The sequence below is a fragment of the Rhinoderma darwinii genome (assembly GCF_050947455.1).
Source record: "Rhinoderma darwinii isolate aRhiDar2 chromosome 4 unlocalized genomic scaffold, aRhiDar2.hap1 SUPER_4_unloc_5, whole genome shotgun sequence".
In the NCBI taxonomy this organism is placed as follows: domain Eukaryota; kingdom Metazoa; phylum Chordata; class Amphibia; order Anura; family Rhinodermatidae; genus Rhinoderma; species Rhinoderma darwinii.
Window position 1 is genome coordinate 103,222 of NW_027461760.1, and position 24,925 is coordinate 128,146.

Below are 24,925 nucleotides of genomic sequence, written 5' to 3' on the forward strand. Positions count from 1 at the left end.
ATGAGAATCCCTCTCAATTTTAATATCTCTCTATCACTTTGAAACCTAATAGGAGACTAGAAACAATTCAAATAATAAATATATTTTATTGATGCAATAAGACTTGGTGCATTGAACATAGCCCCGTCAAATATCACAGTACAACACCATTGAAAAATAATTAAAGAAGTTCCGAAGTTCTGTTGGGAGTGGTATTCCAATCTAAAAAAAATACAAAACATAATTGTTTTTAGTATTTATAAGACATTGACAGTAAATATGAGATATAGATATTGATATTAATGTGTCAACAATCATCTTACTGAAGAGAACATCAAGAGAACACAAAGGGGCGGAGCTCATAAGGCAATTCTATCTACAACAAATTCTACATTAAGACCACAAGGTTTTAAGGTGTTCAGTAAAAATATCCATCTTAATTCTTTTTTGTGTAAAACCAGATGGCGATCACCGCCAAACTGTAATGGAGGAACATGGTCCAGAATCATAAATGTTAGATCCCTTTCATTGTGACCATGTTCCGAAAAATGTTTAGCCACAGGTAAATCAAGTTTCTTTTTACGTATAGAGAAACGGTGATTGTTTAGACGAGTTTTAAAGGAACAGGTGGTTTCACCCACATATAGGAGGCCACAAGGACACCATAGCACATATATGACCCACTCTGAATCACAGGTGAAATTGTGTTTAATTTTAAACTGTTGTCCAGTCAACGGATGTCTAAAAAATTCCCCTTTGCACATCAAAGCACAATTGACACATCTGTAACATGGAATATTGCCAGGTTTTAGTGGTTTAAAAATAGGTTGTATCGTTTTCTTATGATCTGGCATTCTGGTTTTCACCAGTCTATCTCGAAGATTTTGTGGGCGTCTATAAGACATAAGTGGATTATTATTCAATACATCAATGTGTCCAAAACTATTGCTGATAATTGGCCAATGTCTATTCATAATTTTGGAAATGTCTCCACTCCTATCATTATAAGTAGAGATAAATGGAATACGTTTCCGTTTTCCATGCGTTGACGGTTTTTTAGACTGCAATAAACTGTCCCTCGCTACATTATCAATCTTTTTTCTATGTGTCCACAGCAATGTTTTGGGGTAACCTCTTTGTAAAAAGTTGCTAACCATAGTGTCTAAAGATATATCAAGATCCTCCTGTCTGTCGGTATTACGTTTGGCCCTAATCATTTGGCTATACGGCAAAGACCTTACCATATTTCTCGGATGGCAACTATCAAATCGTAGCAGAGTGTTCCTATCGGTCTCTTTCGTGTACATTTTAGTTCTGATTATATTGTTCACAATAGATACAGTAACATCCAAGAATTGGATATTATCCATAGAATGTTTCATCGTAAATTGAATCTCATCATCTATTGAATTAAGAAACCTGTGAAAATCCATTAATGTAGTAACAGTGTCAGTCCAAATGAGGAAGATGTCATCTATGTAACGCCACCACTTCAAAACATGTGAGAAGTGGTGGGATACATAGACCGACACCTCCTCAATGTTGTCCATGAAAACTCTGGATATGACTACTCTGGATATGGTGGCATTAGATGAGTTGATCCATAACCATGATCTCACTATAAAACCTGCTGATAAGGGTGGAGCAATCGTGGTTATGGATTCAGATATGTTCTTGAGAGAATGCTATAGACAACTAGCAGATACCAATGTATATAGAGTACTAAAAAATGATCCTAGACATGATATTTCAAAAAGAATTACTTCACTTATTAAAATAGCTCTAGATGAAGATGTAATTGATCAAATGCTACATAAATTTCTCACTGTTGAATTTCCTGTCACTCCTTGCTTATATATATTACCAAAAATCCACAAAGATTTAATGAACCCACCAGGTCGCCCTATTGTATCTGGCAGGGGTTCATTAACAAGTAACATCTCTATCTTTGTGGACAAAGTGCTGAGAAATTTTGCTATTAACTCCAAATCTTATATTAGAGACACCACTGATTTTCTACAAAAATTAAAATCTATAAAACTACCAGAGGGGTCCATTTTGGTCTCCTTTGATGTCACATCTCTTTATACCTCGATTGATCACAACAAGGGTCTTGATGCTGTACGACGTAAATTATTGACTTCTGACTATGACAATGCTACTTGTGAGTTTATTATTTCATTAGTGGAACTTATTTTGACATCTAACTATTTCATATTTAAAGAGAGTTATTATATACAGGTGAAAGGAACGGCCATGGGGTCTAACATGGCTCCCACGTACGCCAACATTTTCATGGACAACATTGAGGAGGTGTCGGTCTATGTATCCCACCACTTCTCACATGTTTTGAAGTGGTGGCGTTACATAGATGACATCTTCCTCATTTGGACTGACACTGTTACTACATTAATGGATTTTCACAGGTTTCTTAATTCAATAGATGATGAGATTCAATTTACGATGAAACATTCTATGGATAATATCCAATTCTTGGATGTTACTGTATCTATTGTGAACAATATAATCAGAACTAAAATGTACACGAAAGAGACCGATAGGAACACTCTGCTACGATTTGATAGTTGCCATCCGAGAAATATGGTAAGGTCTTTGCCGTATAGCCAAATGATTAGGGCCAAACGTAATACCGACAGACAGGAGGATCTTGATATATCTTTAGACACTATGGTTAGCAACTTTTTACAAAGAGGTTACCCCAAAACATTGCTGTGGACACATAGAAAAAAGATTGATAATGTAGCGAGGGACAGTTTATTGCAGTCTAAAAAACCGTCAACGCATGGAAAACGGAAACGTATTCCATTTATCTCTACTTATAATGATAGGAGTGGAGACATTTCCAAAATTATGAATAGACATTGGCCAATTATCAGCAATAGTTTTGGACACATTGATGTATTGAATAATAATCCACTTATGTCTTATAGACGCCCACAAAATCTTCGAGATAGACTGGTGAAAACCAGAATGCCAGATCATAAGAAAACGATACAACCTATTTTTAAACCACTAAAACCTGGCAATATTCCATGTTACAGATGTGTCAATTGTGCTTTGATGTGCAAAGGGGAATTTTTTAGACATCCGTTGACTGGACAACAGTTTAAAATTAAACACAATTTCACCTGTGATTCAGAGTGGGTCATATATGTGCTATGGTGTCCTTGTGGCCTCCTATATGTGGGTGAAACCACCTGTTCCTTTAAAACTCGTCTAAACAATCACCGTTTCTCTATACGTAAAAAGAAACTTGATTTACCTGTGGCTAAACATTTTTCGGAACATGGTCACAATGAAAGGGATCTAACATTTATGATTCTGGACCATGTTCCTCCATTACAGTTTGGCGGTGATCGCCATCTGGTTTTACACAAAAAAGAATTAAGATGGATATTTTTACTGAACACCTTAAAACCTTGTGGTCTTAATGTAGAATTTGTTGTAGATAGAATTGCCTTATGAGCTCCGCCCCTTTGTGTTCTCTTGATGTTCTCTTCAGTAAGATGATTGTTGACACATTAATATCAATATCTATATCTCATATTTACTGTCAATGTCTTATAAATACTAAAAACAATTATGTTTTGTATTTTTTTTAGATTGGAATACCACTCCCAACAGAACTTCGGAACTTCTTTAATTATTTTTCAATGGTGTTGTACTGTGATATTTGACGGGGCTATGTTCAATGCATCAAGTCTTATTGCATCAATAAAATATATTTATTATTTGAATTGTTTCTAGTCTCCTATTAGGTTTCAAAGTGATAGAGAGATATTAAAATTGAGAGGGATTCTCATGCATTTTTTTTGTCTTATGATATATCATATCACTAGTGTGATAATATGGGTCCGTTACACGTATGAGGATAATGTGACATCCTGGACACGTGAAGACGTGTCTATGTGGTCCCATAACTCTGGGAACAAGATCGTTCTGAGTACTTGGTTGTATACAGAGGTCTTTGAACCCACGTGTGGATCGTCTTTAAAAGCCGACATTAAGCTACTTTTAGATATTCCTAATATCTCCATCACTTACTATAGGGAGCATTTACTAATATATCTGTATTTTTTACATTCATGACTTTTTGACTGACATAGCTGGGTCAAATGATATCTATAATAATGTTACAGCAGTTGCTTAGCAACTCATGATGCCATGATACACGGGGCGGCTCAGTGGAACGCATTGACACGCATTACATCATATGGATGCGACCTATGCTCTCTGCTGCGGAGTGATGAACTACTTCCGCCTCGGGGGATTACACTGATGTGTCAAATTTCAATTACCACGAGGGATGCAGCAGAGTGCTGCAACACACTTGAATGGAGTAGTTGAGTCTGAAGTTCTGATTGGTGAGTGACGATATACCAATATATTTTACACCACTGCTGCATAAATGATTATAATGTAATCAGTTGTTTTTAATGTTTTTGTTATTATGTATTGTTAATCACGATGTCACATACACACTTCTGTATTTTCTGTATCATGTCTATGTTTATGATGATACCGTACACAATTTATGATGTTTGTTTTCATACACTTTGCATTTGATTGTTTTATAATGAGACTAATTATGTAAAAGAGTCTCAAACATATAAAAACTTGCTGAATAGATGTGTCACTAGGCTTGATAAAGATCCTATTGTAGGATTGAAACGTTGCTGTTATTTTGGATTGAATAAACCACCATTTTTTTCATGTTGGAGTGCTGCAAATTTTCTTTTGCTATACATTATTATACGTCCGAGGATCGGGACGTTTTTGCCTGGCACCTGGTCGATTATTCCTATGTGAGTGCTGCTGTCTTCTTGTGTGCTATATTTGGATTCCATTAGCTTGCACCACGTTTTTTCAACCATCATTTACTCGTTTAACATGGAGCAGGTCAATATACCTGCTGGGAATGTTTCATCCAATACTGCTGCTGTTTTTACTGAAGAGGACATTGAAAGAATCCTGAGTGGAGCGGAGGGTGATGTGTCATTTTTAAGTGTTCCTTCTATTACTGACATCAAGAGAAATCTGGAATTTGAGTCACGACGTCTGATTAATGTTGAATTACATCTACTCACATTGGGACAATACTATAGAAACAACATGATCCCACGGGGGATGAGAATTTTACTTAAACCAACGATGCATATGCAACACGAAGAGTTCAGGAATAAAAATGAGCAACTCGCTAGCAAATATGCCTTGGAAACTATATTACTTAATATGGATTTTTTGCAGAGAGATCTGAGATCTTTAAGGGTGAAAGCACAAGATTTGGAGAACACACTTAAATCGTTGGTGCAAACTGATGATTTTAATATACACATGGAGAAATTACGTATGACGCTCAATAAAGTGAGGATGGATATAGAAGAAACCAAAAAGAAGAAATGGTTCCGTGATCAAACAGATTATTCCATGGGACGTGTTTACACATGGGACAATTCTCTCAATTATGCTGATGGAGCCTTCAGACGTGACAACAAAAGAAGCAATGAACCGGCTTTCAATAAAAGCGATTCCCGTAATCAATTCCATACTAAGAAATATCCTCCAAGTAATAATGAAGATTTTTTAGATTCCAGTCCACTGGACAAATCAAAAAGAAGAAAACCAGACGAGCAGGTCGTAGGAGAAGCAGAGGAAGGAAGAACCCGTTTTCAAAAATCTACTCATCAGAAAGGGCAGAAACCGGTGCAGGACAGCACCAAGAGGACTCTGCCCAAACCACAGTGGTAAATATCTCTCAACATCAATTGTCTCATACACAATTACAATTATTATCAAAAGGGTTGTCATTTTGCCCTAATCAGCATATTGATTGGTTTCAATTAGAGTTGGATATTTACAGTTTTGTTAGAGCTGTTAAATTGAAGGTTTGGTTTGAAACACAACCGGTTAATCCAGTAATACAGGATACCCTTCCGATACTATCACTTAAAAAACTGGGGTTATTTAATAAGAGTGTGTTCCAACCTCCTATAACATCACATGCGATAGAAACCTTTAGAGAACTAGTACAGAAAGATATTGCTTTACTTAGGTCTCAAACGAGTGAATTGAGCTTTAAACAGCCTAATATGACTACTCTGGATATGGTGGCATTAGATGAGTTGATCCATAACCATGATCTCACTATAAAACCTGCTGATAAGGGTGGAGCAATCGTGGTTATGGATTCAGATATGTACTTGAGAGAATGCTATAGACAACTAGCAGATACCAATGTATATAGAGTACTAAAAAATGATCCTAGACATGATATTTCAAAAAGAATTACTTCACTTATTAAAATAGCTCTAGATGAAGATGTAATTGATCAAATGCTACATAAATTTCTCACTGTTGAATTTCCTGTCACTCCTTGCTTATATATATTACCAAAAATCCACAAAGATTTAATGAACCCACCAGGTCGCCCTATTGTATCTGGCAGGGGTTCATTAACAAGTAACATCTCTATCTTTGTGGACAAAGTGCTGAGAAATTTTGCTATTAACTCCAAATCTTATATTAGAGACACCACTGATTTTCTACAAAAATTAAAATCTATAAAACTACCAGAGGGGTCCATTTTGGTCTCCTTTGATGTCACATCTCTTTATACCTCGATTGATCACAACAAGGGTCTTGATGCTGTACGACGTAAATTATTGACTTCTGACTATGACAATGCTACTTGTGAGTTTATTATTTCATTAGTGGAACTTATTTTGACATCTAACTATTTCATATTTAAAGAGAGTTATTATATACAGGTGAAAGGAACGGCCATGGGGTCTAACATGGCTCCCACGTACGCCAACATTTTCATGGACAACATTGAGGAGGTGTCGGTCTATGTATCCCACCACTTCTCACATGTTTTGAAGTGGTGGCGTTACATAGATGACATCTTCCTCATTTGGACTGACACTGTTACTACATTAATGGATTTTCACAGGTTTCTTAATTCAATAGATGATGAGATTCAATTTACGATGAAACATTCTATGGATAATATCCAATTCTTGGATGTTACTGTAGTATCTATTGTGAACAATATAATCAGAACTAAAATGTACACGAAAGAGACCGATAGGAACACTCTGCTACGATTTGATAGTTGCCATCCGAGAAATATGGTAAGGTCTTTGCCGTATAGCCAAATGATTAGGGCCAAACGTAATACCGACAGACAGGAGGATCTTGATATATCTTTAGACACTATGGTTAGCAACTTTTTACAAAGAGGTTACCCCAAAACATTGCTGTGGACACATAGAAAAAAGATTGATAATGTAGCGAGGGACAGTTTATTGCAGTCTAAAAAACCGTCAACGCATGGAAAACGGAAACGTATTCCATTTATCTCTACTTATAATGATAGGAGTGGAGACATTTCCAAAATTATGAATAGACATTGGCCAATTATCAGCAATAGTTTTGGACACATTGATGTATTGAATAATAATCCACTTATGTCTTATAGACGCCCACAAAATCTTCGAGATAGACTGGTGAAAACCAGAATGCCAGATCATAAGAAAACGATACAACCTATTTTTAAACCACTAAAACCTGGCAATATTCCATGTTACAGATGTGTCAATTGTGCTTTGATGTGCAAAGGGGAATTTTTTAGACATCCGTTGACTGGACAACAGTTTAAAATTAAACACAATTTCACCTGTGATTCAGAGTGGGTCATATATGTGCTATGGTGTCCTTGTGGCCTCCTATATGTGGGTGAAACCACCTGTTCCTTTAAAACTCGTCTAAACAATCACCGTTTCTCTATACGTAAAAAGAAACTTGATTTACCTGTGGCTAAACATTTTTCGGAACATGGTCACAATGAAAGGGATCTAACATTTATGATTCTGGACCATGTTCCTCCATTACAGTTTGGCGGTGATCGCCATCTGGTTTTACACAAAAAAGAATTAAGATGGATATTTTTACTGAACACCTTAAAACCTTGTGGTCTTAATGTAGAATTTGTTGTAGATAGAATTGCCTTATGAGCTCCGCCCCTTTGTGTTCTCTTGATGTTCTCTTCAGTAAGATGATTGTTGACACATTAATATCAATATCTATATCTCATATTTACTGTCAATGTCTTATAAATACTAAAAACAATTATGTTTTGTATTTTTTTTAGATTGGAATACCACTCCCAACAGAACTTCGGAACTTCTTTAATTATTTTTCAATGGTGTTGTACTGTGATATTTGACGGGGCTATGTTCAATGCATCAAGTCTTATTGCATCAATAAAATATATTTATTATTTGAATTGTTTCTAGTCTCCTATTAGGTTTCAAAGTGATAGAGAGATATTAAAATTGAGAGGGATTCTCATGCATTTTTTTTGTCTTATGATATATCATATCACTAGTGTGATAATATGGGTCCGTTACACGTATGAGGATAATGTGACATCCTGGACACGTGAAGACGTGTCTATGTGGTCCCATAACTCTGGGAACAAGATCGTTCTGAGTACTTGGTTGTATACAGAGGTCTTTGAACCCACGTGTGGATCGTCTTTAAAAGCCGACATTAAGCTACTTTTAGATATTCCTAATATCTCCATCACTTACTATAGGGAGCATTTACTAATATATCTGTATTTTTTACATTCATGACTTTTTGACTGACATAGCTGGGTCAAATGATATCTATAATAATGTTACAGCAGTTGCTTAGCAACTCATGATGCCATGATACACGGGGCGGCTCAGTGGAACGCATTGACACGCATTACATCATATGGATGCGACCTATGCTCTCTGCTGCGGAGTGATGAACTACTTCCGCCTCGGGGGATTACACTGATGTGTCAAATTTCAATTACCACGAGGGATGCAGCAGAGTGCTGCAACACACTTGAATGGAGTAGTTGAGTCTGAAGTTCTGATTGGTGAGTGACGATATACCAATATATTTTACACCACTGCTGCATAAATGATTATAATATAATCAGTTGTTTTTAATGTTTTTGTTATTATGTATTGTTAATCACGATGTCACATACACACTTCTGTATTTTCTGTATCATGTCTATGTTTATGATGATACCGTACACAATTTATGATGTTTGTTTTCATACACTTTGCATTTGATTGTTTTATAATGAGACTAATTATGTAAAAGAGTCTCAAACATATAAAAACTTGCTGAATAGATGTGTCACTAGGCTTGATAAAGATCCTATTGTAGGATTGAAACGTTGCTGTTATTTTGGATTGAATAAACCACCATTTTTTTCATGTTGGAGTGCTGCAAATTTTCTTTTGCTATACATTATTATACGTCCGAGGATCGGGACGTTTTTGCCTGGCACCTGGTCGATTATTCCTATGTGAGTGCTGCTGTCTTCTTGTGTGCTATATATATATATATATATATAAAGGAAAGAGAAATCAGTTTGTAGGTATCAGTTTTAGTTACTGACCAGTGTGAACGTTTAACATAAATCTGTCATTGTTTATGTTTTTCTTCAAGTTAATTATCTGATTAAGATCTATTACTGATTAGGCTATGAAAAGCTTGTTCTCCACACGAAGAGTCCAACTGGGAGCGAAAGGCGTGAGAACCAGATTCTAACAGAATGTGGACGGATAAGGGAATGTGAACCGGTAACACCCAAGGCACTCTTGATGGCTTTTGCATTGATGGTGTATGACCTCACATATGCCCTAAGACTGCAAGGATCGATTTGGTAAGATCTAATTGGTATGTCCCAGGTTTTACAGCTGTTGCTGCTAAATTCTGTTAGAGCTGTTTGATTTGCCTACAGAACAGTCCTGGCAGACCGGTGCCAACCTTATCATACCCGCCTCCCACAAAGAGAACCGACCTTGAGAGGCCTTCCCAGGTAGAACGAACCAGATTAGAGTAAGAAAAAATTGGTTTGAGACACTTGTCAAATAAACATGTGGAATCTGTGTATGTTTCTGTGAGGTGGAGATGTTCTAGGCAATCAGCTGAGATCAAGGTACAAATCCTGCTGAAAGAGTATCACCAAGTGCAAATGAAGTACCCAATAATTACACATCTTCTAGGTGCCATGTCCATTGTAACAGAGAAGTTTTTTTTTTTTCCTTATATAAAGGTGTTTGATGTCGTTTAAGGGCCTGACATTATTGTATGTACTTAGAACAACGTTTATAGTGTATGCGGATGATGTTATCACCAGATTAGTATTTATTTTAACAATTGACAAGAGTTGGGGGTCCCCAGCAAGTGCCAGTAAATATGAACTAAGAGACTTTTAATATGATGAACTCCATCACTGAGATGCGGCAGGCGCAGCCTGAGCCACTACAACGCGTTTATCATGAACAGACGGCAGTGTCACAATTCTAAGCGGCCGCCTAGACAAGTAACTTGCCAGAGAAAGAGTACAGATGCGGAGGGTTCGTGATAGTCACAATACAACTCCACTAATCCGCCTACGTGGGATCTCACCCCAGGCTCATAGCATGAGGTGCTATGTACAGCCTGATGACGTAAACTAAAGGAGACGGTGTCGGACAGATGAGAAGGACCAAACCAAGTCCTGATGACATCAGCAAAGATCAAAGTAAAGACCAAAGACCTGAGTGAATCCGTCAGCAGGATCAAGTATTTTGATAAGTAAAAGTGACTAGGAGGGGGTAATAATAACTCCCCCACTGGACACCAATGTAGTCTGACTCCACAATTGTGTGGGTTACCCTGAGGGTGACAGTCAGTGAATAGCAGAAGACAGGAGAAGAAGAAGACGATGGTGTACAGGACTGGCAATGAACTGATGGGACCCGAAACCTGAGGGTGATAGCATTATGATTATTAGTTGAGGCCCTATTGTTCATAATGTCTGAGGTTTATAATTATAATGTGTGTAAATATGCCACGGTGCTGCAAATTACAATCTGAGGAGTTTTATGTGGAGGTGTGAGGTGAAGATCACTGTGCTGCCCATGTCCTGTCATATCTGCAGGGGTAAAGTCCCATTAGGACAGTAAGTGACAGTGCGACAATTATTACTGTTAATAAAAATGTAGACCGGATTAATTATATATATATATATATATATATATATATATATATATATATATTACAACCAGCAGCGGTTTGTAGATTATATCAAGACAACCATCCTGTATCCAGAGGAGAATAGGGAAAGTTAGGACCACTCCGACACCTTGGAAGTCCAGGTACAAAGGGGGGTTACTCATCAGGAGTAGCTCGTCTCAAGCTGGTGAAGAAATCCAAAACCCCTACCCGCCTGGTTCGAGTGGTCAGTGATAGGTTGCTAGGCAAGACTCAGGGATAGAGTAATAATATTTTTAGGGGGGACTGTCAGGGATCATTACTATGTATATTGTTTGAAAAATATTATCCTCACACATATGTATATACATTTCAGTTCTTTGTGTAATATACTGACATATATAACAAGTTCTTTGTTCATGTCGGACACACCTATGGAAGACACCGCCCCCTGGAATGCAAGAAGAGTGAGTCTGAGAAACTGGTGGGGGCTTGGGCACTCCCACATCTCTGGGGAGGAGGCATGTGTCTCTTTCTGTGTTTCTTTGTTCTGAATAAACATTTTCAGTCTTCCTCCTGGCTGAGAGAGGGAAGCTGTGTACCAAACATATTTGGATGGTTTACTTCTTCCAGGCATGCCTTCAGCTTTCAATTTACAGAGGTGGTTATTCGGTGTGAAATACGGACTTGACATTGGACTGCCCCTTTAAGGGGATTAGTGACTGCTATACTGTATAAAAGGGGCGTCTGTTATTCAGGGACTTTGCTGGTCACCCAGAAAGGGGCGTGTGAAACGTTTTCAGCTAAAAAGAGAGCCTTGGTGGACTATTCCTTTAAACAGGCTCTGTCACCACATTATAAGTGGTCTATCTTGTACATGATGTGATCGGCGCTGTAATGTAGATTGCAGCAGTTTTTTATTTAGAAAAACAATCATTTTTGACGGAGTTCTGACCTATTTTAGCTTTATGCTAATGAGTTTCTCAATTGACAACTGGGTGTGTTTTACTATATGACCAAGTGGGCGTTGTGGAGAGAAGTGTATGACGCTGACCAATCAGTGACCAATCAGCGTCATACACTTCTCTCTTTTTTTTTTCTTTATCAAAGGTTTTTATTTTTGAGAATATACACAACATAACAGCATATACATGGTTTCATACATTTGCAAAATTCACACACAGTGCAATATAACCACTTCAATATCACCTAACATATGCAAAGACATAGAACAGTAGAAGGAGGCAACCTCCTAGTCAGTAAGCAAAAACGAAATAAAAATGCAGTGAAAATAACAATATCATAAGTGCAGCAAAGATAGTGCATTATTTAGGGAAACCAGTCCCCACAGGTGGATGACAATTATCGCATAAAAGTGCACATTATACGACAGACTAACACAGACACAAGACAACAAAGGGAAACACATACGGACATAGCACGCAAAAGGTAGACTTGATATAGGTATTCAAAAAAGGCCATCCAGGCCATCCAGCCAGAGAGGTAAATCATCACCACCCCAGAATCCAGACCACACTGCCCAGGTGCGGACAAAGAGCTCAGCTTTACCCTGATCAGCAGACATCAACTCCTCCATCCTCATAATTCCGTTCACCTCTGTCGCCCATTCCTTCAGGGAAGGCACAGTGCTAGATTTCCAATGACGAGGAATCACTGCTCTTGCCGAAAGACACTCTTTTTGAGGTGTGAGAGTGATCCCGGAACCATGGAAAGTAAACCAATGGAGGCCGAGGTCTGAACCTCAGTATGACAAAGTTTATTACCGAGATCAAAAATCTTTCCCCAAAAGGGACGAAGTTTGGGACAATCCCACCAAATGTGCAGCATGGTTCCAGGAGCCTCCCCACACCTCCAGCACTCATCAGGTACATCAGGGAATATCCCATGCAGCAAAGAAGGACAGCGATACCAGCTAGTGAGAATCTTATAATTTTTTTCCTGAGCAAAGCACGAGGTCGGTAGCTTATGCGCCAGGAAGAAAGATGTGCCCCACTCCTCAGCAGAGTGTCTAGTCCCCAATTCCTCATCCCATGCGGTAGTGAATGTCAGCTGAGAGTAATCGTATTTAGGTAGAAGGATCCTGTGTAAAAAGGACAGCACATGAGAGGGGGCAGTGGTCAACAACAAGTAGTGCTCCAGAGGAGTCTTATCCTGCAGCAAAGCACAACGGTCGCCCATTGAAAAAAGATAGGAGCACAACTGAAAATAGGACCACCAAACCGGACGTCCCCCCGGGCAGGCCCCAGAGACCTCAGACTGTGACAATATTGTACCCTCAGGTGTAAGAGTCTTAGCCAAGAAACCACCGTCCTGTCTCTCCCAACAGAGGAATGTGTCCACACCCACCGCCGGAGGGAAGGAAGGATCATCAAACAGAGGAGTTAGAGGACCTGGACGGTGAACAATGTCCATCGTAGCAATGATCCGCTCCCAGACTACAAGAAACTGACGTGTGAGGGAAGGCAGAGAAGATGTAGGCCGCTGAGAAGCAGACAACCAAGGCAGAGACGACAGTGCAATGGGAGACATAGCCTTCTCAATGCGCACCCATTGCTTACCCGCACCTGAGCGGAACCAGTCTACCAATCGCATCAGTAACGCAGCTTGGTGGTAGCGTTTAAAATCCGGCAATCCTGCCCCCGCCCTCCATTTTCGGTCGACTAAGGACAGTAAAATGAACACAAGGCTTAGAGGAGCCCCAAACAAATTTAGTTATGGCCCTATGCAATATTTGGAAGAAGCTCGTTGGAATTATGATAGGGACGGTTTGGAATATGTAAAGGAATTTGGGTAGGATGTCCATTTTTACCGCGTTAATGCGCCCAAACCACGATATGCGACTCCCACCATACGCCATTAAATCCTTCAAGGTGCGCTGCAGGATGGGTGTGTAATTTAGAGCGAACAAATCCGACTGGTGTATGGGAATTTGCACCCCCAGATATTTTAGAGATTTAGATTGCCATTTGAATGGGAAAACTCAAGCGAGATGGGTGGCTAAGGCAGTATCGAGAGATATATTCAATGCCTCCGATTTGGAATAATTGACTTTGAAATTGCTCACATGGCCAAACCGCTCAAATTCCCCGGTCAAAGATAGCAAGGAAACCATGGGAGTCGTAATGTATACCAGGAGATCATCGGCATACAATGCTAATTTGTGATGTTTTGCGCCAACACAGACACCATTAACATTAGGGTTGTTCCGCAGTGCCACGGCCAGGTGTTCCATGACCAAAACATAGAGTAAAGGTGAGAGTGGGCACCCCTGCCTCGTGCCATTAGAAATAGACAAAGATTCAGATAACAGACCATTAACTCGAACCCGTGCCGTCGGCCCATGATATAATGCCATAATCCTATCCACCATAATGGCGCCTAGGCCAACCTGTGTCAGGGCACTGCGGAGAAACACCCAATGTACCCTGTCAAATGCTTTTTCTGCATCGACCGAGAGTAAACACATCGGTATCTTATGGGATTGGCAGTATGATGTTAAAAGTAGGGTCTTGTTAGTGTTGTCCCGTGCTTCTCTACCACGCACAAACCCCACCTGGTCATCTGTGACCAAATCGTGTAAGAGAGGCGGGAGTCGAGAGGCCAGCAACTTCGCAAAAATTTTAACGTCAACATTTATCAATGATATTGGTCGGAAGTTTGCGCACGCCGTCGGATCTTTGCCCGGTTTTGGTAAAAGGGTAATATGAGCCTCAAGGGATTGGGGTGCAAAGGGACATGAGGAAGACACTGAATTAAAAACTTTCGTCAAGAACGGAGCCAATTGATCCTTAATTGTCTTGTAGAATTTATTATTAAACCCATCGGGTCCTGGACTTTTGCCCAAGGGGGAATCTCCAATAGCGCGCTCCACCTCCGTTTCCAGAAAATCGTCCTCAAGTCCCAAAGCCTCCCCGTCCCCCAGGGACGGTAGCGCAGTGTCGTGCACATAACGGTCTATTTTATCACGCAACGCATCCGCCTGCATATCCTGAAAATGGCCTTTAAGATTGTATAATGCCGAGTAATACTGTCTGAAGCAATCAGTGATGCCCACCGGATCATGAACCTCACCGCCCGAAGGAGAAGTAATTTTAGGGATATATGACGCCTGGGTGCGAGGATGTAGTATCCGTGCCAGAGACCTGCCACGTTTATCTGCAAATTCGTACGAGTGTTTTCGCATACGGTCCCTGAATCGAGCGTGTGACTGGTCTATCAAAGACCGCAAGGATTCTCTCGCTGCAGTAAGTTCCGCCAATATCTGTGAGGAAAGCACTCGCTTATGACGGGATTCAAGGTCCCGTATCTGAGCAAGGAGCCGCGTAATGGCCACCCCTTTTTCCCGCTTCAAACGAGCCCCATGCTGGATCAGGACTCCCCTGACTACACACTTTAGCGCCTCCCACTGTAACGGTAATGGGGTGGTGTCACGTGTATGTACCTCAAAAAAACCGTTTAGCGAGTCCTTAAGAGCTGACACACACACTGAGTCACCCAATAGATTATCGTTAAGTTTCCAGGATTGGAAATTGGGTACTGAACTAGGAAACGTAAGTGTCAGAAATACAGGGGAATGATCAAACCAAACCATAGGGCCCACCTCAGAAATAGGATGCCAGGTAAGCAAATGGTGGCTAATAAGAAAGGCGTCCAATCTACTATACATATTGTGTAGCGGGGAGAAGTAAGTGTATTTTGTTGCCTGAGGATGCAGGATCCTCCACACGTCAATCAATTGCATGGAATGCATCACAGTTTTCAAGGCTCCCAAGTGGGACTTCGGAACCGCTGACATCGAACGTCAGGTTAAAATCACCGCCCACAATCAAAACTCCCTCCGTGAACTCCTCCAATTTCCGCAAATACCTGCAGCACACTCACGCCTGATCCTGATTGGGGAGGTACAAATTAGCTAAGGTGAACAGCTTATTCCGAATGGACAGTTTAAGAAACACATAACGACCACCCGGGTCAACCAGAACGTCTACCAGTTTATGAGAGAGTGACTTGTGGATACAAATACTAGCACCCTTGGACTTGGATTCCGGGTTGGTACTGTGGAACCAGACTGGATAATAAAGATTTGTAAACTGTGGAGTGTGGCCCACCTGAAAATGAGTCTCCTGTAAAAACAGGATATTCACACGTTCTTTGTGCATGTTGTACAATATCTGCGAACGCTTTTCGGGGACATTAAGCCCTCTAGCATTAAAGGTACAGATTTTCAGCTGCGCCATTTCCAACGCACGTATGTCTAGCAAATCAAGAAATGTGCTACAACAGTGAAGAGAAGGACAAGACAGACAAGGAAGGGAGACACGACAACGAGGACAAACAAGCGGGTGAACAAGCACCCACTCCTTGATCTAATCAAGGAGAAACAATCCAATATACACCGGATATAACCAGTGAAACCCTAAGAGGAGGAGTGTCAGGACAAGGTCTAGCCAGTGCCCCGCACCCCCCAACCCAGCAAATTTTATATAGCAAATAACGATATAACACACAAGAAAGGAAAACCAAGGCACTTAGTGTGATACCCAAAAATAATTAAATAAGAGTTACGTTGTTAGTAGGGCCCTAAAGAAACCCCAACAGCGAACACCCCTGCATACATTCATTGTCAGCATAAATGTATAAACAGGTTAGCAATAAAGAAAAATAATAAAAATAATAATACATTCACGATTGTGGCGTGTTAACGGCAACCGACCTATATAGCCACCAGGTCTCCAACAGCAATCACCTGTGATACATAATGCAGACCTATTCAGTAATGACCATATATAACTCTGCATACAATTGCTTCAGCTGATAAACACAATAACCATTGTAATTAGGCTCCAACAGCAGGCTGCAATTAAGAGACATTAAAAAGGGCATCTCATCGGCTCCACAGGCCGACCATCATGACGCCTCATAGGAGAGGCAGGAGAACGACCTCGCCTGCGTGATCGTGGACGCGGCGGCGGGATGGGAACATAAGGCCAATCAGGGAGAGAGACTCTAGGCAAACGGAGAGCCTCGCAGAAATCTGGAACATCCCCCGGTTCACGAACACTCAGCAGTGCCCCGTTCCTGCGAACCTGCAATTGAAAGGGGTGACCCCAAGAGTAGGAGATCTCATGTTCTCTCAAGGCATCCAGCAAAGGACGTAGCACTCGGCGCTTGTCCAAAGTCATCCTGGACAAATCAGACAGTAGCTGGATCTTGACTCCCTGTAATAACACCTCGCCTTTATCCCGGGCCTTCCTCATGATCTGCTCCTTAAGAGAGAAAAAATGGACACGACATAGCACATCTCTAGGCCTATCAGGATCCGGGTTGCGTGGACCTAGAGTCCTGTGAGCTCTATCCAGCTCCAGAGGATCATCAGCAGGGCGCCCGAGTAAAGAATTAAACAGAGACTGTAGAGCAGGAATAAGTTGACCCGGAGAGATATCCTCAGGAATGCCCCGCAGCCGAATATTATTACGGCGATTCCGATTCTCATGATCCTCAGCAAGATTAAATAATGTGTGGATCTGCTGAGAGTGCTGATCCAATCAGTCGGCATGAGAAACTTGTTGCTGAGTAATACTGGATACATCGCTTTCCATCCGCTGTACTTGATCGGACAATTGAGATAAATTGGTAGTAAGAGATTGTATTTCCGATTTATATGTCGTCTCCAGACGGTTTACATAACGTTCCATGTCCTGTTTAGTGGGCAATGCTGATAACTGCTGTCTCAAGCCCTGTAAATCATCCCCTAGGACAGCAGAACCCCCTATGTGAGAGGAGGGATGAACAGCCATATCTCTGGGAGAGGTAGAAGACAGCATTGCAGGCCCCCGCACATGTGGGGAGGATAAGGGAGAAACATGACAGGCACCACGTGGCGAGCAGTCCCGCGCAGGCAGCGCCATCTCAGCCCCAGAAGAGCTCGGCTCAATCCCATCCAGCAAGGAGGGAAACTGCCCCTGAGAGCCCGATATCGAGGGGAAGGCACTAGCGGTACCTGATGCAGCGACACCGGCTGCAGATGATAGCCCCTCTGAAAGCGAAGTCCCGGCGCCATCACGCCTCCCCTCCAGCGGCGCCATCTTAGATGATGTTCCAGATGCAGCGTCGGTAAGAAATCTCTGGATAGAGCCGGCTGAAGACATCTGCCGTGTACAGTAAGGAGTCCCCGTGGAGGCCTTGGATTTCCTGACCATCAGGGTGATAGAATGATACTTATTAATGTGCTTATGAGTGGGTTAGGGAAGTGCAGGAACGGAGCTCTCAAGCAGCACGTCTGGTCAGCGCCATGTCCAAGCCACGCCCCCGTCATACACTTCTCTCCATTCATTTACACAGCACATCTTGATCTTACTAGATCTCTATGTGCAGACACATACACACACTAATGTTACTCAAGTGTCCTGACAGTGAATAGACATCACTACCAGCCAGGACGTGATGTCTAATCACAATCCAGACACTTCAGTAACGTTTGAGTTTGACTTACAACACAGTTTATCGAGATCACGTTGGGCTGTCATTTACAGCGAGATCTCGTTGTGCTGTGCTGTAAATCCCACACAAACATTAGCGAAGTGTCAGGATTCTGAATAGACATCACGTCCTGGCTGGAGGTGATGTCTATTAGCTCTCAAGACACTTCAGTAACGTTAATGTGTGTGTATGTGGCTGCACATAGTGATCTAGTAAGATCACTATGTGCAGAGTAAATGAATGGAGAGAAGTGTATGGCGCTGATTGGTCAGCGTCATACACTTCTCTCCACAACGCCCACTTGGCTAAAATGTAAAACACGCCCAGTTGTCTATTAAGAAACTCATTAGCATAAATCTAAAATAGGTCATCACTCCGTCAAAAATAATCGTTTTTCTAAATAAAAAAAACACTGCTGTAATCTACATTACAGCGCGGATCACATCATGTACAAGATAGGCCACTTATAATGTGGTGACAGAGCCTCTTTAAGTGTCTTTTAGAATATGTTGGAGATCTGGGATCAGTGTAAGAAGATGTATTGCCCATAGTGTTTGCTAGTCGACTTTTCACTCACTAAAATCCAATGTAATTTAATCCGGAATTTGATAATCCAGAAAGTCTGATGATCTGGCTCTTGTTTCCAGCACAAATCTGTATAATGTGGAACCAATGAAGAAATTCCTCTAAGGAAATGTTGTTCTGAAATAATGGAAAGGGTGAAGCTGGGCCCTGAGGAGTGGGGGGCCGACATGCCACATTAGAGGACTCCAGTACTATACATGGACATGATAATTGGGGGTCCCTGATACAGATTTACATTGGGAGCTTCAAGTTATGACTGCTTACAAGTCAGTTTCATATACCTTTGTGTGTCGTCTGATAATCGAGCACCTATAAAGTCCCATTGATGCCAGATTAAAGGAATTTTCCGTACGTTGTGCACTACAGTCATGTAACATTGCTGCGTCCCTGAGGCGTCTTGTGAATATACAAGACAGTTCTGGAAACAAGTGCTGAATTATCAGATTTTCTGGATGATCGGAAGCCGGATTAAGGGAATTTCAGTGTATTTACATCACGTGCGCCGCGCGACCTGAATCATCTTTATTTTTATACAGACGTCACATGACCTGGTTGTTGTAGTTTTATTCTTTATTGTATGAAAGTTCCCACATATTAAATCCTTGTGTGAATGATGGGAATCCGAATCCCATATATGAGGCCGGCCCCGCAGAGAACAAGATTATGTAATATATTGATTATAGGCGTATGGATAGAGAACAGTCCAGCAGGCAGCGCAGTATCGTCTTGTCTCTATTGTGAAGCGATTTGGCGGCAGAATCAGGTTTTGTCGTGTACGGGTTGAACCCACGACTATTAGTAATAATGAAGCGGATCATATTGGTACATCGTGCCCCCTCCCCTCTCAGATCCGGTTATTCCGTGTCCATTCGTTGAACGGTTTCTTCCACCAGATCGCAGCGAGTTACGGTTTCGCTCAGGACGGCGGTGGTGCCCCGCAGGTAACGATAAGAAGCGAACCTGGGATGAGAGTAGGGAGAAGGATTATACGTAGACCGTGCGACATTGGTACCATCTGATGGAGTGTCCGCAGCGGGGGCATGTATAGGGGACGGGGCAGGACATGTTCACATTATGGCTCATGGTATATTCACACCCAGGGTCGTACTGGCCCACCAGAAGATCCAGCGGTTGGCCCTGAAGATCCAGCAGAAGACCCCCCCATTGGGAGCTGACACCACACCAATCATAAGTGTAGAGCTAACCTGAGCCCCCGACCCATGGGCACCATAGCAGCCGTAGGGGCTGATTCTATGTACGCACTGCAGGGTTTTATGTAAGTTCTGCAGCTTTCTAATGTGCTTTGTACTTCAATTCTCATCATTTCCAAGATATCTGCTTGCTATCAGTGAATGGAGCATGCATAGTTGCAACCCATTATGTCAAGCTGAAAATGTGCGTTGCTTGTCACAGTCAGACGGTGTGATCAAGTTGTGGTGCATTGCCATGAAATTGTTATGGTAATCACAAATATAAACCGCAATTTGACTGCACCATGTGAATAGACCCTAGCAGAGTTAGGTCAGAACGGATTTTCATTTTCTGGATGTAAACAATTAATATTTCCATTCACTGCAAGCAAGCAGAAATCTTGAACTGGGTGAGGAGTTAGAGCTGATAGTATATTAGAAAGTTGCAGAACTTTTCATTATACAGTGATTAAAACATAAACCCTCCATTATGGACGATCCTTGTTCTCCCCCACAAGAGATTTCAGGGGACACTGCCGCCATCAACATTACATTGTCAGCGAGGTAGCATTGATATGGGGGTACCCTATATATGTATATGGCCTCTTATATTATTTTACCTTTTTCCCTTGGCCTCCATTTCGGTGTAACCCCTTAATACCTGTGCCCCTTCACGTGTAATGACACAAAGATCCACGCCACTGCCGGAGCCAAGGTCACAGATGATGCCCGCCGTTATGGAGTCCGTGACTAGTCGCTTAGCGTCCTCCAGCTGAGAGAAGGTGGGAGTCAAATTAAATCTTACTGTCTGCATAGTGAATGAGTCTATTCACAGTATATGAGTCTATTCACACAGTGCGTCATATCGCAGCTTACTGCCACAAAGCAATAAACCACAATTTGACTGCATTGTGTGAATCGACCTATAAGGCCACTTGATCAATATTTCAGGCAAACCCCCTCCTTTGCGCAATAATAATCTACTAAAAATGAATTGAGCTCATTATTTGGCAGGTATGAAAGTGCCGCAGATGACCAACAGCAGCCACTGTTGTTGTATAATCTGTGGTGTATGGCCAAATAACCCCGTTATACAGTGACATGACGGATAATGAGGTAATGTTTCCATTCAGGAGCCTGGGAAAGCTGGGCGGCAGTTCCTTGTGGTCATATTAGTTGTCACTAAGAAATGACAGAAAAGAAGGATAACATCTTGATAGAAGAGGGCGGTGTAAAAAAGACGCCCGCATCAAAGAAGTGCCTGTCACTTCTTCAGACGTAAATGGAGCCGTTTTCCATGGACTCCATGGAAAAACAGCTCAATTACGTCCGTAATGGACGCAGCGAAAGACGCCTGCACATGCTATTACGGCTGAAATTACGGTGCTGTTTTCTCCTGAAAACAGCACCGTAATTTCAGCCGTAACGGACGCTGCCATATGAACATACCCTCAGGGCTTAAAATGTCAGGGGAAATAGCGCCAATACATATGTGTCCGCCCCCCAAAAAATGTGTGTATAGGAGACAGCATATCTATAGCACTACGACCCTATAAACTATGGATAGGATTAGATACATTGGCTGAGCAGACAGTATCACACATGATAGGATTAGATACAGTGGCTGAGGAGACAGTATCACACATGATAGGATTAGATACAGTGGCTGAGCAGACAGTATCACACATGATAGGATTAGATACAATGACTCAGCAGACAGTATCACACATGATAGGATTAGATACAGTGGCTCAGCAGACAGTACCACACATGATAGGATTAGATACAGTGGCTCAGCAGACAGTATCACACATGATAGGATTAGATACAGTGGCTGAGCAGACAGTATCACACATGATTAGATTAGATATAGGGCCCAGCAGACAGTATCACACATGATCGGATTAGATATAGGGCCCAGCAGACAGTATCACACATGATCGAATTAGATACAGTGGCTCGGAAGGCAGTATCACACATGATAGGATTAGATACAGCGGCTCAGCAGACAGTATCACACATGATAGGATTAGATACAGGGCTCAGCTCGCTGACATTGCGGCTCCAGCGTTGGACCCAGGAAAGGTAAGAACAATAATTTTGCTTCTTTATGTGTTACTGATTATTTTTGTGCGTTTGTGTTTTTTTACAGGTTCGGTTGTTGGACTTCGGATACGAGGACTTCAATGACGGCGTTTTTTTTATTCTCAATAAAATGGTTAATGAGGGTTGTGTTTTTTTATTTCAATAAAATAATTTTTCTATGTGCTTGTATCTTTTTAAACTTTATTATCACCGCCTTAGTAACGGCCGCTGGCTGATTGACTACCTCCATTACTAAGGCGGGGCTTAATGTTAGCAGGTGCAGAGGCCAACACTAACCCCCCATTATTACCCCGGTACTCACCGCCACCAGGGGTACTCGGAAGAGCCGGGTACGAACCAGTACCGACCATCTGCAGTGATGGTCAGGCACCGGGGCGGCCGCAGGCTGGTAGTATTAGGCTGGGGAAGGCCAAAAACAGTGGCACCTACCACCCTGGTAATGCTGCCTGCTGCTGCTGTGTTGTATCTGGCTGAATATGAAAATTGGGCGGGGACCCGCCATCAGTCTTTCCAATTATTTTTTTTTTTTTTTTTAAATGACGTGGGGTCCCCCCCATTTTTCATAACCAGCCAGATACAATAAAGCAGCAGCAGGCTAGCATTACCAGGGTGGGAAGGGCCACTGTTTTTGGGCTTTCCCCTCCTGATACTACCAGCCTGCGGCCGCCCCAGTAGCCGACCATCACTACAGATGGTCAGGTACTGGATCGTACCCGGCTCTTCCCAGCACCCCTGGTGGCGGTGGGTACCGGGGTAATAATGGGGGTTAGTGTTAGCCTCTGCACCGGCTAACACTAAGCCCCGCCTTAGCAACGGATGCTGTCAATCAGCCGGCGGCCATTACTAAGGCGGTAGTAATATAGTTAAAAAAAAATCAAAGACATAGAAAAAATATTTTATTGAAATTAAAAAAAAACCCACACAACCCTCATCAACCATTTTATTGATAATAAAAAAAAAAGCCATCATCGAAGTAGTCCTGGAATCCGACGTAGTCCAATGACCAAACCTGTAAGAAAACACACAAAAAAACACGATTAGTAACACATGTGTTAGGCTTAGATACAGAGCCCATGTGTGATACTGTCTGTGGGACCCTGTATCTAAGCCTACCACAAGGTAGGCTTAGATACAGGGTCCAGCAGACAGTAATCTTATACAATATAAGATTACTGTCTGCTGGACGCTGTATCTAAACCTACAGTGTGGTAGGCTTATATACAGGGCCCATCAGACAGGATCACACATGGGCCATGTATCTAAGCCTACGATGTGATTGGCTTAGATACAGGGCCCAGCAGACAGGATCACGCATGGGCCATGTATCTAAACCTACAGTGTGGTAGGCTTATATACAGGGCCCATCAGACAGGATCACACATGGGCCATGTATCTAAGCCTACCATGTGATTGGCTTAGATACAGGGCCCAGCAGACAGGATCACGCATGGGCCATGTATCTAAGCCTACCATGTGATTGGCTTAGATACATGGCCCAGCAGACAGGATCACGCATGGGCCATGTATCTAAGCCTACCATGTGATTGGCTTACATACAGGGCCCAGCAGACAGGATCACACAATCTGTGATCCTGTCTCATGGGCCCTCTAAGCCTGCTAAATCGTAGGCTTAAAGGGGTTGTGCAGTCCCTAAACATTGATGGCCTATCCACAGTACAAATCCATCGGTATGATGTGCACGGCCAACTTCTTTTACATATAGCATGGCGCTGTAGGGCTTCAGGACTTGATCTGACAAGTCCAACCCTCCCATGTACCTATTGTAATCCAGGATGCAGTCTGGTTTGGGGGTCTCTGTACTGGTACCTCGTACTGGTACATGGGTACTGGTGTGGCCATGTATTGTTGTCAATACAAGGACATCTCTCTTGTCCTTGTACTTGACACACAATATGTTGCTGCTAGAATGTTCCCTGCTCTCACCCCTTCTGAGTGTTTGCCCAAGCAGAGTCTTAGGGAGGCCTCTCAGATTTCTTCTAGCAGTGCCGCATGACTGGAAGCGAGGCAGTTGAAGAGTGGGACGCTGGTATAAAAATAATCCAGGGACAGGTGGTAACCCTGGTCCAGCAGTGGGTGCACCAAATCCCACACAATTTTTGCATTAACTCCCAGTAAGCATTCTGGGGGCTGACTACTGGTGTCCTTCCCTTCATATATCCTAAACCTGTAGGTATACCCTGATGCACTTTCGCACAGCTTATACATCATCACGCCATACCTTGCCCTCTTACCCGGCAGGTACTCGCGGAATTGAACCCTCCCTTTAAAATGTACCAAGGACTCATCAATAGAAATACACTTCTTGGGGGTGTATGCTTGGGAAAACCGGGCACTGAAACGGTCTAATAGGGGTCTCCGTTTATACAAAAAGTCAAAACTGGGGTAATCTCGGGGTGGGCACGGCTCATTATCAGTATAATGTACGAAGAGAAGTATTGCCTAATTTCATTTATTTTTTAGTTTACAGTTCAGTTTTGAAGTTGCATTGAGGG

At 42.0% G+C, this 24,925-nt stretch overlaps 2 protein-coding genes across 2 annotated transcripts in view; both read left to right on the forward strand.

Annotated features, from left to right (window-relative positions):
* LOC142684080 (histone H3-like centromeric protein A) overlaps positions 1-24,925 on the forward strand; it is a 322,916-nt gene that overhangs the window by 92,610 nt on the left and 205,381 nt on the right. The window lies entirely within an intron of this gene.
* LOC142684090 (uncharacterized) lies at positions 3,609-8,287 on the forward strand. The gene is made up of 2 exons (XM_075847478.1): positions 3,609-5,744; positions 8,153-8,287. Coding segments are annotated over exons 1-2 (855 nt in total). The 5' UTR covers positions 3,609-4,890; the 3' UTR covers positions 8,154-8,287.

What these genes read in the sequence shown, in the direction of transcription:
- LOC142684090 (XM_075847478.1), top strand. Translation starts at nt 4,891, where the DNA reads ATGGAGCAGGTCAATATACCTGCTGGGAATGTTTCATCCAATACTGCT.